The sequence below is a fragment of the Neolamprologus multifasciatus genome, chromosome 22, assembly GCF_963576455.1.
Source record: "Neolamprologus multifasciatus chromosome 22, fNeoMul1.2, whole genome shotgun sequence".
NCBI classification, from domain to species: domain Eukaryota; kingdom Metazoa; phylum Chordata; class Actinopteri; order Cichliformes; family Cichlidae; genus Neolamprologus; species Neolamprologus multifasciatus.
This window is the reverse complement of record NC_140459.1, coordinates 4,169,941-4,184,868: the sequence shown is the minus strand read 5'-3', so window position 1 is coordinate 4,184,868 and position 14,928 is coordinate 4,169,941. Positions and strand designations below refer to the sequence as shown.

Sequence of the window (14,928 nt, the reverse complement as noted above, 5' to 3'; positions counted from 1 at the left end):
TAAATTGTGTGTTTTGTCTGATTGTCTTGTTCAGCTTTTCAAACTCTGAATAATGCTTCTCATGCTAATAGCTAACGTAATCAAACTTGGTTAGCAAGCTGCATTTATATACTGTACACATGCATCAGAAAAACACATAGCCTAGCGCTAACAGATAAAATACAGAAACTGCCTTCACTGAAACTGAGGTACGTACTTCTTCAATGGTAAATTTAAATGCACAATAAGCCATATTATTGTACCAACAGCACAAACATGATCCAAAACCACAGTTCATTGACTTTAATGAGTACAGGTGAGGCTAATCACAGTGGCTAAGCACTTTTAACCTCACATTCACACATTCGGGCGAATGGGGCGACCGTGGCTCAGGGGGTTGGGAAGCGCATCTGTAACCGGAAGGTCGCCGGTTCGATCCCCGGGCAAGACACTTTACCCTACTGCCTACTGGTGTTGGCCAGAGGGGCCGATGGCGCGATATGGCAGCCTCGCTTCTGTCAGTCTGCCCCAGGGCAGCTGTGGCTACACCTGTAGCTGCCTCCACCAGTGTGTGAATGTGAGAGTGAATGAATAATGGCATTGTAAAGCACTTTGGGTGCCTTGAAAAGCGCTATATAAATCCAATCCATTATTATTATTATTATTATTATTCGTACCCTGATGGATGCATTTGGGAGAAACTTGGGGTTAAGCGTCCAAACATACTTCGTGGATATGACATGCAGACTAGAGGAGCCGGGGATCAAATCACTGACCTTCAAATAGGTAAACGATCTATTCTAACTCCTGAGCCACAAAGTTTTCAATTAAAACAGCCAAACCTGTAGTAATGCAAACTTTAAATCTTAGTAAAAATTAAACAGGTGTAATAAAAAGAAAAGGAAAACAAAATCAGCCCCACCCCCTACAAGGAACCAGTTTACTTCACTGGTCGAGCAGGTGGCCACAAGGCTGAAATGCAGCAGTTCAAGTCTCACCCGTAGCCCCACACTATATGCCCCCTACAGTAGTTATAAAGGAGTTTGGCTATAGAGGTCACAACTGTGGCTGTAAATATTTATTTCTCTGTAAAGTTTGTAATTTTAGGTATTTTAACCTGAAAGTGTATTCTAGATCGACGCGATCCTGAATCTAGCATTGAGTGGCTGGGTGGAGCAATTTCTGTTTTTGGCACTTTGTGTTGGTGTCATTTGGGTTAAGACACATTATTAAGTTGTGTCACCGAATGTCTTCTGTAACCAGCTTTTAGAAAAGAATGATTTTAGCACATGCACATAATGTGCAGTATTTCACACGCAATTATTCCTACATAGGAAAACAAAACTAATGAACCAAAGAAAGTTAAAAATAGACACACACATGCATCATATGTGCTAAAAATTAAATAGCTATTCATTCCCAGTGTTGTTTTCTGCTCCAAATCAAACTTCAGCCCAATACCACAGTTCGGATTCTTATCACTAAGTTATTATGTCCTTGGAGGCTCTATTGTCCAAATGTCAGGCACACACTCATTTCATGAATCCAGTATACTGTTGTAGGCAGATATGTGAGTTTCCAGTGTGAAAGCAGAGTACCCTAACGTGACTTAAACGTGGTTCACAAGCCAGTATTTCTCCACAGGTGGAGGTGGAGACACCGATAAGAGGCTGAACTGTAAGAAAGTTAAGTCTCATCTGGTTTCTATTGGTTGCAATCATCAGCTCTGAGTTTTTGACTAAAAAGGGTTTCATGTCGTCTCTCCTGCAGTTCTGGATGTCCGCTGTGGCCACCACCATGCCCATCCCGTCCGGAGCTTTCATGCCGGTCTTCATCCTAGGTGAGCGTTTTGAAGCTTTGCGTTGGTTTAAGTCGTCATCCTCGTTGGTTGTCACTATAAATACTGACTCTGTAAACAGTAAAGTTCAGATTAAACTTTAACGATTCACACGCTTCGTCAGTGACGTGATGATAATTAATGCATTTTATTTTTAAACTATATTTACTTTTAGCCCCACTTTCGTCCTACAGGAGCTGCATTTGGCAGGCTGGTGGGGGAGATCATGGCCACTCTGTTTCCTCATGGGATCGTGTTTGATGGCATCCTTTACCGCATCATCCCTGGAGGGTACGCAGTCATCGGTTAGTTTCATGTTTCTCCTCACAGCTTTTCTCCACGTTTACTCTTTAATCACGGCTATGATCCGTCTTAGCAACTAGCCTGTTTTTTAGCTTCACATATAAGTCTCACTGTCAAACTGTTCTCATCTTTTTCCCCTTAACTGTCAGCTTCCTGTGCCCTCAGCCTGTCGGGCGTGTTCAGCCCTCTTCCTCTTTCTGTACTGTCACTTCCCTCGTCTTCTTTCTCCTTCAGCTTCTCCTTCTGTCAGCCTCTCTGGTCCTCCAGTCGTCACTCATTGTCAACTTGTCCTCCCCACCGCTACCCATTCTTGTCATCTTCTCCCTCCATCCCAACTCCTCTTCCTCCTTTCCATCAGAGCATGTGGTCGCTGTGCTCTGACAGTTAAATGTCACCCCGGGTTTGCTCTGCTGTCCTCACCTCAACAGCTGACCCAGAAATGTGGCCTTTTCTTCAATCCTCGCTCCCGTTGGCCTACAAAAGCCCGTCCTTAATTTCTCTCCTCCTTTTCTACCTTTTTTAACCTCTTCTTCTCTTTTATCCTTCTCTTGGTAGCCTCCCAGTATCTCCTTATATTGCCAGTGTTGGGAAGGTTACTTTTAAAATGTATTCCATTACAGAATACAGAATACATGCCCCAAAATGTATTCTGTAACGTATTCCGTTACGTTACTCAATGAGAGTAACGTATTCTGAATACTTTGGATTACTTAATATATTATCATGCTGTTTACAACTACATGAATGTACTATTGCTGTGATTTATTACTGTTACTGAAGGTCCGCGGCTCCGAACCGTAGTAAAGGGACCTCTGGCTAATACGGTGGGTTCTGTGTCGGCTCGTAGCTGAAAACTAGCTTTACTTTGTTGTCTGGGTCAACTTTGCTAGCAGAGACAGAGAGAGGCGTTGAAAGGCTGCTCCAACAGAACTTATTGTTTTTGGAGGAAAACACGAACACGGTGTACAGTCGAGTCTCAATAGCTTACTTACAACTGGGCTCGTCAGGCTCTCTTCTTGGCTGCAGTGGTTATTATTATATTTACATGCTTCCAGCTCCCGTTTTTGTTGATGACAGCTCGTACTTTTCCTTTTTCTCTCTCCCTCGCTCACAGACACATAACGTGTATGGCAGTCCATTCTCCCTGCAGCACGGACTACACTGCCCATGATGCTACATTCTTTAGAGCTATACCTGTAGCATTCTGCCTGTTAGCTTAGCACAACAACAACAACAGGCGCTCTCTCACCCAGGAAACACGCAGAGAGAGAGCGTCACCCTGTAACCATGGCAACCGTAACGCTGCCGCCTGGAACAACAGAACGTAGCTGTCAAACAAAACCCAAACAGTCCTGACCCGCCACAATATGAAACAGGGAAGTACCGCCGTGTAATCCATTTATTTCAACAAAGTAACTGTATTCTAAATACCACCTTTTTAAACGGTAACTGTAACAGAATACAGTTACTCACATTTTGTATTTTAAATACGTAACGGCGGTACATGTATTCCGTTACTCCCCAACACTGTACATTGCTTCTCATTAATCTACTCTTGTGCAGCATGGTTTTCTCTTCCTTCCACTGATTTTCCTTTTCTCCCTCCTTCTCTTTGCTCTTTTTTAAACAGTATCTCCCTCATTCTTGATTTTATTTCTTTTGAGTCTCTTCCTGTCTGCTCCCATCCTATTCTGCTCTGCTTTTCCAGTCTTCCTTCTCTTTTAACTTCTGCGTATCTCGTTTTCTACTTTCCATCAGTATACTTTTACCCTTCCTCCTTCCTGTTACTCCGTGATCCATCTCTTCCTACTGCATCTTGTACTGTCTTTCCTTTGGCACGTCTCCCTTCCCCCACCCTCATCATCCCATCCCGTTTCTCTGGCAGGAGCAGCAGCGTTGACTGGGGCTGTGACTCACACAGTGTCCACGGCGGTTATCTGCTTCGAGCTGACAGGTCAGATCTCCCACATCCTGCCCATGATGGTGGCAGTAATCCTGGCCAACATGGTGGCCCAGGGCCTGCAGCCCTCCCTCTACGACTCCATCATCCAAGTCAAGAAGCTCCCGTACCTGCCGGAGCTCGGCTTCGGGCACATGAGGTCTGTTTTCTTTTTACAAGCCAGTTGTGGGAACGATGTCAACAAATTTAATACGATGCCCTCCATAACAGCTGGCAGGGACATAAATGGTGTAATTGTTGGTGGATAAAAACATTAAGAATTACATTTCTGCATAATTAATAAATGTTTGCAAGAAAATAAAAGAAAGTGACAAAAAGAGGTTTCCAGTTTACCCCTTCAGATGAGGAAACCTTACAATTATAAAGGACCCTCAGCATGCAGAGATGCCATGCAGCTGAAACATGTAATTTGTGCCTCTTGGTAACGATGAAGGGTAATTTTCTTGTACAGTGCTTTCTAAAATTGTGCAGCAGTTCCATCTTTGTGTATCTGTTTCACAGCCAATACAACATCTTTGTAGAGGACATCATGGTGAGGACGGTGAAGTTTATGTCGTCTCAGTCCACATACCGAGAAGTCAAACTCGTGCTGGACTCCACTTCACTCAAATCGATCCCCCTGGTCGACTCAAAAGGTAAACAGACCGATGAAGTCCTTGCTATTTCGATTGGGGATTATAGAGATCAGGGGTCGGCAACCTTTAACACCCAAAGAGCCTTTTGGATGCAGTTTCCACAGGAAAGAAAACACTGGGAGCTGCAAATACTTTTTGACATTTAAAATGAAGATAACCCTGTATATATTGTTTGTTTTTACCTTTATGCTTTGTATAAACAACTATAGTGTGTTGCGTATGAAATCCATAAAGGGCTACTGAGAAAATTAAATTTTATGTATGTAATGGACACAAACATTTTAAACTCTTAAAAAAATTATAACAAAAAAGAAACATGCCGAGTTGAAGGTCTCTTTTAAACGAATAGAAAGCTAAACTTAAATTATACATTTATCAAATAAAAAATGTTGTGAGCCGTCATCCTTATGTCGCCGCTGGGCTTTCGGAGACTGTAGCCGAACCTTGACCTGAATTTAAAAAATAAACTGGAAATAAGCCCTCTGCTACTAAACAATGAAAAATAAATATTTGCAAAATATTTGCATACAGATTTATTTTACCTGGTTAATGTGTGTAGCGGAGCGTGGTCTGCGGTGCTGCTGCGAGGAGGCGGATGCACCTGAGCGGCATCCGAAATCATGCCTCGTGCTCTCTGCTGTTGTGTTGTTGTTATTGGTACGTGTCAGGCTGTGAGCTGAAAGCTAAAGCCAGCTGCATGCGTACAGCAACTGTGTGTGAAAAGTGGTCAATAAAGAGCAGTGTTGGGAAGGTTACTTTTAAAATGTATTCCATTACAGATTACAGAATACATGCCCCAAAATGTATTCTGTAACGTATTCCGTTATGTTACTCAATGAGAGTAACGTATTCTGAATACTTTGGATTACTTAATATATTATCATGCTGTTTACAACTACATGAATGTACTATTGCTGTGATTTATTACTGTTACTGAAGGTCCGCGGCTCCGAACCGTAGTAAAGGGACCTCTGGCTAATATGGTGGGTTCTGTGTCGGCTCGTAGCTGAAAACTAGCTTTACTTTTTTGTCTGGGTCAACTTTGCTAGCAGAGACAGAGAGAGGCGTTGAAAGGCTGCTCCAACAGAACTTATTGTTTTTGGAGGAAAACACGAACACGGTGTACAGTCGAGTCTTAATAGCTTACTTACAACTGGGCTCGTCAGGCTCTCTTCTTGGCTGCAGTGGTTATTATTATATTTACATGCTTCCAGCTCCCGTTTTTGCTCGATGACAGCTCGTACTTTTCCTTTTTCTCCCTCCCTCGCTCACAGACACATAACGTGTACAGCAGTCCATTCTCCCTGCAGCACGGACTACACTGCCTATGATGCTACATTCTTCAGAGCTATACCTGTAGCATTCTGCCTATTAGCTTAGCACAACAACAACAACATCAGGCGCTCTCTCACCCAGGAAACACGCAGAGAGAGAGCGTCACCCTGTAACCATGGCAACCGTAACGCTGCCGCCTGGAACAACAGAACGTAGCTGTCAAACAAAACCCAAACAGTCCTGACCCGCCACAATATGAAACAGGGAAGTACCGCCGTGTAATCCATTTATTTCAACAAAGTAACTGTATTCTAAATACCACCTTTTTAAACGGTAACTGTAACGGAATACAGTTACTCATATTTTGTATTTTAAATACGTAATGGCGGTACATGTATTCCGTTACTCCCCAACACTGATAAAGAGATGCTGAAAAGCATGTTCATGCAAACATTGTCGGGTCTGCCGTGATATGTTTACAATGGGACTTCTGCTCCTGAACCTCTGCGCACAGTGTCTGCAAATCAGGGCTGTACGAGTCACTTTCAGCTTTACGCAGGACTGTCGTCTGTGAGGCGTGAGCGGTGTTTGTTTTTAACATAGCTCATGGTAGAGAATAGCTGCGCACATACGTATGTGGATCAACAATCCACAAATCAGGCATGCAGGTAGGCTTCTCACTCTTGTCAGAAGTAAATGCAAATGAATCTGCCCAGGCATCAATAAATGTTCTATTTTCTTCAGATATTTTTCTTTTCCTACATTTCTCCATACTTGGCCTACCTGGGGTTGAAAGTCTCAATAAATGCACTGCGTTTTGGAGGGTGTACCAGCTTCCGTGAGTGTGACGCTTATTTTGAGCAACAAAAAATAATAAAATATAATTTTATTTTAATATTTTAAGATAATGCAAAAATTTTCCAGTTTAGAACTGCAAGTTGAAAAAAAGAACTAACACAAGTAAAACACACTTCTGTTAAATAGTTATAATTTATTTTCCCAAGCCACGCGGAGCCGCAGTTTAATGTTGGGCTCTGGCCACAGGTTGCCGACCCCTGATGTAGATCAAATAGAACTGAATTGGACGAGTGGATCAGCCATCAGCAGTGTTGGGAAGGTTACTTTTAAAATGTATTCCATTACAGATTACAGATTACATGCCCTAAAATGTATTCTGTAACGTATTCCGTTACGTTACTCAATGAGAGTAACGTATTCTGAATACTTTGGATTACTTAATATATTATCATGCTGTTTACAACTACATGAATGTACTATTGCTGTGATTTATTACTGTTACTGAAGGTCCGCGGCTCCGAACCGTAGTAAAGGGACCTCTGGCTAATACGGTGGGTTCTGTGTCGGCTCGTAGTCGAAAACTAGCTTTACTTTGTTGTCTGGGTCAACTTTGCTAGCAGAGACAGAGAGAGGCGTTGAAAGGCTGCTCCAACAGAACTTATTGTTTTTGGAGGAAAACACGAACACGGTGTACAGTCGAGTCTTAATAGCTTACTTACAACTGGGCTCGTCAGGCTCTCTTCTTGGCTGCAGTGGTTATTATTATATTTACATGCTTCCAGCTCCCGTTTTTGCTCGATGACAGCTCGTACTTTTCCTTTTTCTCCCTCCCTCGCTCACAGACACATAACGTGTATGGCAGTCCATTCTCCCTGCAGCACGGACTACACTGCCTATGATGCTACATTCTTTAGAGCTATACCTGTAGCATTCTGCCTATTAGCTTAGCACAACAACAACAGACGCTCTCTCACCCAGGAAACACGCAGAGAGAGAGCGTCACCCTGTAACCATGGCAACCGTAACGCTGCCACCTGGAACAACAGAACGTAGCTGTCAAACAAAACCCAAACAGTCCTGACCCGCCACAATATGAAACAGGGAAGTACCGCCGTGTAATCCATTTATTTCAACAAAGTAACTGTATTCTAAATACCACCTTTTTAAACGGTAACTGTAACGGAATACAGTTACTCATATTTTGCATTTTAAATACGTAACGGCGGTACATGTATTCCATTACTCCCCAACACTGGCCGTCAAAGTGTCTCACAGAAATTTGTTTGGTAATTGAAAGAACACAAAGAGTTGCTGCTATCACATTAAATATAAGAGTACTTAGCATTTTTAATGGATTTTATAGGAATCATAAGGCATCATGATATTAATAAAATTAACATCTGTTTCTCTGCTTCCAGATTCTATGATCTTATTGGGCAGCATTGACAGGGTGGAGCTTCTGGCTCTCTGTGATTGGTGGTTGTCACCAGAAAGAAGGCTCCTGATGCAGGTGAGGGCAGTCACAGGGCAACCACCAACTTACCAACCACCAAATATGACATAAATTGTTCACCTTACCACTAAATCCAGAATGAAGAATTTCAAACAAGCCGTACAGACCTGCTAAAACTGCCCACTTGGTGGGTTTTTGCTACTTTCCATAGTTTTGAAGAGAAACACAAGTCAAGTTTACTCAGTTTTACTTCAAGCTGAATAACAATGATGCATTTAAATGATGCAGAACATGTAAATGATTGTTATAAATACCTTGTGGAGCGCTGCTGTGTACAAGCACGATTTCATGTATAAACACAGGAGCTAACATCCTGTGGGTTTACTGGGTTTGCTCCCTAAAGCAGATATATGATGTATAACTAGTGTACAAACATGGTTGTTAATGCAATAATTCCATTAACGTTTTACCGAAATTACATAATGTTGAGTTTACAGCATGACCCTGTCAGTGAATTAGCTGCTCGAGCGCCTCTCGAGTTCAGCTGAAGCTCTTTTTACATGTGTATTCATGCAGAGCCTGAAGCCAGACATTAAAATAACAAGTGTTTACAATTGTTATTGATTTTGGGCACTGAAGAGTTAGCTGGTACTGAGCAGAGTGAAATCTAAAACTGGAAAACATTATGGAAATTATGAAACTAGTAATCGCTGTGTTTTTTACATTATGTGATGGTTTTTAAAACCTCTCTGCTCTTTTTTCTTGATATAAAAATGAACATTTTTGGAGAAGATTTTTCCCATGAAATCACCAATAGTACCAATCTGTGGTCTACCAATCTAAGCCAAGAGTAGGGATGGGTATCGTTTAGGTTTTATCCGATACCGGTGCAAAACCGGTACTTTTGAAACGGTGCTGGTGCTTAAACGGTGCTCAAACTGGTGCTTAAAGAATGGAGAACACAAAATTGGTCCAAAAACCTCTCATGTTCAGCTGTTTTTTTGTAAAAAGATAACAATGTTAGCCTTTTCTGCAGCTATGGGGCATATATGGTATCACTCTTGGCTGGAAGCAGCTTAAACAATGGAAAAAACACAAACTTTGTCCAAAAACCTCTCATGTTTAACTGTTTTCCACTTTTTCTTTGGTCATTTTAGCCTTTTTGTCCAGGGTGAAGGGAGTATCTGCCATCAAACAAGAAGACAGCTGCATGTAGCTATGACGGTGTTTGCTAGTTCACCTTACATGCATTAATGTAATAACGTGGTTAGCCTACTCAACGTAAATTACACACGAACAACATTAAGCTACTCACGCAGAGAAGAACGGCTGCTGCTGCATCATCATCCTCATCATTTCTGCTACACTGGCAGGGCTAGGGGCCAGGACTCTCCTCTTCGGGTTTTTGGGGGATGTTGCTAATTCCGGGTCCGATAACAGGCACCACACCCGCAGTAGATGTGCTCGGTGTGAGGTCTCGCAGCAAGCTATCAAATTTTTCGGCTTTTAAAAAAAACGCTATGCGTCGCCAGGTGTTTCATCAGATTTGAGGTGTTACCTCCTTTGACAGTATCACAGTATCAGCTTAAAGCACTTGTTGCAGCTGCTGAGTTTGCATCTTTTGCTGTGAAGTACAGCCAGACTTTTGACCGCTTCGCCTTGGGCATTTTTAATCTGTAGCTCTGCTCTAAAAGAACGTACGTACCTGGACCCGCCTACTATCCTCGGAAACGTAAAATGATTGGCTAGAATCTAAAGTGTATCACAGCTCAGGAAAAAAAAGCACCGAAATGTGCGCTGCTTTTCGGTCTGGTTACTACCGTTTATGTCAGAACCACCGGTACCCATCCCTACTATTGAGTGTTTCATTCATGCAGACATGTTTATCCTCTGTTACTGTTACACTATGTAAAGCTATCACTGCAGTGCTACCACATCACTGCTATTAACAATCAAAATTATAAACATTAATAATGCTTACTAGTGTAACATTATTATGTAGTCCTAAAATTATTTCTCATGTTGATAAATATCTTAAAACAGAAATTAAATAAACTCAGTCAGATGCTGGAAAGGAAAGGAAATGGAGACTGAACCTTGACTGTGTAAAAGATATTGATTTTGTAGTGAGTGGAAGACCTTCTGTGCAGTAATGATTCACCTTAAAAGCCTAAAAGGAGAACTCCGTGTCTTGGATTTGCTAACCCATTCAAACGGGTGAGGTAACAGGAGCAGGTGCTAAAACAACATCGACGTTAAGCAGTTAGATTAGATTTAGTTTGGCGCAGGTACAGCACCGCTCTGTTTTAATGTGTCTGTCTGGATGTGAGTTCAGGGTCGCAGCCTACAGGAGCAGAACCAGTCTCAGAAGCACAGCTGGGAGTCCTTCGCCTTCGTAGATGAGGAAGAGGAGGAGGAGGAGGAAGAGGAGGAGGAGGGAGAGAAGGTGGGCGTTTCATTTAATATATTCATAGGGATTATTCATTTATTGTGTATGGGTTTTCTCTCTATAGCTGCTTTTCTCAGTTTTAATTTGTTGAACGTTTAAGTGAAAGATTGACCCCAGTCATAGATTTATGCCAATGATATTCAGCGTAAATATATTTAATGCAAATTCCAATGTGTTACAGTTTTCCTTCCAAATTTAACTGAAGCTATCAGCAGAATGTGACTTAATGTCCCAAACATCTGTGCTGAAGAAATATCAACTGAATTTAGTTCCATAAGATGGTGCAGAGAGTAAATGTAACATTTATTTTAATCAGGCGAGTGATTAAAAACACCATTATGTACAATGGCTTTTGGGGAAGATGCACGACCTTTTGAGGTCATTTGTTTAGGTCTAAAAGAATATAAGGAGTTAAAAGACCAACATCGGAAAATATTTCAGAGCATCCAGAGGTAAAACGCTGCCCCCTGGTGGTGAGGAATGACGTTATTATTACGATGTGATGCATTCTCAATCATCCAGGAAAATAAATCTCCAAAAGTTGATTCTGTTCATCTGGACGTAGCGTTTTCTGGGAGAAACGTTTCGTCACTCATCCAAGTGACTTCTTCAGTCTCAGCTGACTGCAGGTTTCAATCTTATAAACAGTACATTTGCATAATGACTGAAACCAGCCCGTTTTTTCGAAACACCGGGTCTCTGTGGCTTTAAAACCCCAAAACACGCTGCGCCAAAAATTGGTCCACCCCAAGGATCGGGTCCCTCGACACAAACAGAGTAACATAGTGTAGCTGTTAAGTGCAGGAGGATTGCAAGGATTTATACATCGGGGAAACCAAACAACCTCTGGCGAAGCGGATGGCACAACACAGAAGAGCGACCTCGTCAGGACAGGACTCTGCAGTCTGTTTACACCTACAGGCCAGTGGACACTGTTTCAATGATGAGGATGTAACATCTTGGACAGGGAAGAACGAAGTCACTTGGATGAGTGACGAAACGTTTCTCCCACAAAACGCTACGTCCAGATGAACAGAATCAACTTTTAGAGATTTACTTACCTGGATGATTGAGCATGCATCAAGACGTTGTTTGGTATATTTTAAAAGTTTAAAGTTTAATTAGCTAAAAGACTAGCTGCTATAAATATCTTAAATTGCAGCATCTACAGTCATGTGAAACAGAACGTTTTCTCAATACTCTGGGCAGTCCTGGGAAAAACTAAGTACATCCTTACTGATCCCATACGCCTTGAGAGGAAGTAGCAGTCAGAGAGTTTCTGGTCCTACCAGAAGTGACATCCCAGCAAATTCCGCCCAAGTGAAGATTGTACAACGCTCAGAGAAATTGCAAAAAACCCAAGAGTTAGCATTTTGCCAGAGGGCTGCCAGAAGATGGGGCACCTTGCAGCCATTTCATCAACCATGAACTCCACTACATAACAAAGAGTCAAATGTGTGGCCATGTGTACGCTGTTAAGTGCCAGGAGGATTGCCAGGATTTATACATCGGGGAAACCAAACAACCTTTGGCTAAGAGGATGGCACAACATAGAAGAGCTACCTGGTCAGGCCAGGACTCTGCAGTCTATTTACACCTACAGGCCAGTGGACACTCTTTCAATGATGAGGATGTAACATCCTGGACAGGGAAGAACGCTGGTTTGAGCGTGGAGTCAAGGAGGCCGTTTACATGAAAAGGGAAAGACCATCTCTGAATCAAGGAGGGGGCCTAAGGGTACATCTTTCGCCATCTTACAATGCTGTGATTGCAGCCACCGGGTCTCTGTGGCTTTTAAACCCCAAAACACGCTGCGCCAAAAATTGGTCCACCCCAAGGATTGGGTCCCCCGACACAAACAGAGTAACATAGTGTAGCTGTTAAGTGCAGGAGGATTGCCACTCACCCATTGCCACTCACCCATTCCCCAACTCTCTGTGAATGGTACTCATGGCCTTTGATCAGTGGGTTTTGGTCAGTGGTTGTTGATCAATGGTCATGAGAATTTGCATAATTATGATTAAGGAACTGACCTCACAGCCCATTGTTCCTTCAGTGGGCTGGTTTCAGTCATTATGCAAATGTACAGTTTATAAGATTGAAACCTGCAGTCAGCTGAGACTGAAGACGTCACTTGGATGATGATGAAACGTTTCTCCCAGAAAACGCTACGTCCAGATGAACAGAATCAACTTTTGGAGATTTATTATTAATTAGATTTTGCACTTACAAAAAGTACCTTTAAAATATTGCTGCTTGTCCCTTGCATTAAATCCTAGTTTAACCTTTACCGCTTGGTCTGCAGGTTCTTTATTAATGCTAATTTCCTTAATAACACGTGGCCGTCGTCTGCAGGGTAGTCCAGTCCAGGAGGAGAGGAACGGCCCCCTGCCTCCTCAGAAGCCCCAGGAGCCTTCCTCCAACCACACTGCTCCTGCTCCTGGTGAGTTGAGAGGATTGCATATTTATGAGAAAACATAAATATTTAATATTGGCAGAGGTGTAGTAGTCATACATCATCTCTAAACATGACTGTATAAATGTCTCACCCTTACAGCTGCTTCAGAGGAGGAATATATTACCGTACGCCGAATATTAAAAAAGGAGGAAATATTTCTTCACCTTTTTTTCCTGTTATTATTGTAATAATGTTATTCTTATTTGTGATGGTGGTCTGGGTAAAGCAAAGCAGCACACGTCCAAACATTTGAACACATCGTGTAGTCGGAGGGTGATGCTTTCGCTGTTGCCCAAGTTCCTGTTCAAGTTCAGCACAGGGTTAAAGGTCAAGTTTATGTAGACAGAAATCAGATTGCAGAGGACAATTACAATTTCTGATCTCTCTTCCTTAGCTCGGTTACACCCGTGGAGTCGTGCGGCGTGGAGGCGAGGCTGGGGAATGAAAGCCTTATGGCTCCTGTCACAGTAATATTGATTCTTTCAGACAAGTTTTGCTCACTAGGATGATGTAATGGGATTTATTCTTCGCTATGTCTCCCCTTCTTCTCCTTGGAAAAAAAAAAATCTCCTCTGATATGACTAAGCATTTAGTCACATCCCAGATGGTGTATGAGGCTCACCAGGTTCTCATGTCTGCTAAGCAGATTCCTGCCCAGAGGACACAAACACGTCTTATTGGTGCTCGTGAAGTATGAAAAGGGGGAGCCATCAGAATGAATCAAATCATAAGGAACAATGTGATGTTACACAACGTGTAAACAGCAGTGGCAGCATTAATGCTAATCCAAACACACAGGGGTCAGGAGGAGCGGCCCTCTGAGCCGTTTTTAGCAATACAGCAGTTTAAACAAGTTAAAGACATCACGCAGGGACTGAGCTTCTGACTCTTATAACTAGGGATGGGTATTGTTTAGGTTTTATCCGATACCGGTGCCAAACCAGTACTTTTGAAACGGTGCCGGTGCTTAAACGGTGCTCAAACCGGTGCTTAAAGAATGGAGAACACAAAATTGGTCCAAAAACCTCTCATGTTCAGCTGTTTTTTTGTAAAAAGATAACAATGTTAGCCTTTTCTGCAGCTATGGGGCATATATGGTATCACTCTTGGCTGGAAGCAGCTTAAACAATGGAAAAAAACACAAACTTTGTCCAAAAACCTCTCATGTTTAGCTGTTTTCCACTTTTTCTTTGGTCATTTTAGCCTTTTTGTCCAGGGTGAAGGGAGTATCTGCCATCAAACAAGAAGACAGCTGCATGTAGCTATGATGATGTTTGCTAGTTCACCTTACATGCATTAATGTAATAACGTGGTTAGCCTACTCAACGTAAATTACACACGAACAACATTAAGCTACTCATGCAGAGAAGAACGGCTGCTGCTGCATCATCATCCTCATCATTTCTGCTACACTGGCAGGGCTAGGGGCCAGGACTCTCCTCTTCGGGTTTTTGGGGGATGTTGCTAACTCCGGGTCCGATAACAGGCACCACACGCGCAGTAGATGTGCTCGGTGTGAGGTCTGCAGCAAGCTATCAAATACGGCGCATTTCTCGGCTTTTAAAAAAAACGCTATGCGTCGCCAGGTGTTTCATCAGATTTGAGGTGTTACCTCCTTTGACAGCATCACAGTATCAGCTTAAAGCACTTGTTGCAGCTGCTGAGTTTGCATCTTTTGCTGTGAAGTACAGCCAGACTTTGACCGCTTCGCCTTGGACATTTTTAATTTGTAGCTCTGCTCTAAAAGAACGTACGTACCTGGACCCGCCTACTATCCTCAG

At 42.5% G+C, this 14,928-nt stretch overlaps 1 protein-coding gene across 1 annotated transcript in view; it reads left to right on the top strand.

Moving 5' to 3' along the window:
• The window catches only part of LOC146492673 (chloride channel protein 1-like), an 86,425-nt gene that overhangs the window by 36,728 nt on the left and 34,769 nt on the right, over positions 1 to 14,928 (top strand). Inside the window, exons 13-19 of the mRNA XM_085148352.1 lie at positions 1,750 to 1,819; positions 2,011 to 2,121; positions 4,005 to 4,218; positions 4,581 to 4,714; positions 8,206 to 8,297; positions 10,576 to 10,686; positions 13,045 to 13,132. Coding sequence (XP_085004478.1) covers positions 1,750 to 1,819; positions 2,011 to 2,121; positions 4,005 to 4,218; positions 4,581 to 4,714; positions 8,206 to 8,297; positions 10,576 to 10,686; positions 13,045 to 13,132 — 820 coding nt within the window. The remainder of the gene's footprint in view (positions 1 to 1,749; positions 1,820 to 2,010; positions 2,122 to 4,004; positions 4,219 to 4,580; positions 4,715 to 8,205; positions 8,298 to 10,575; positions 10,687 to 13,044; positions 13,133 to 14,928) is intronic.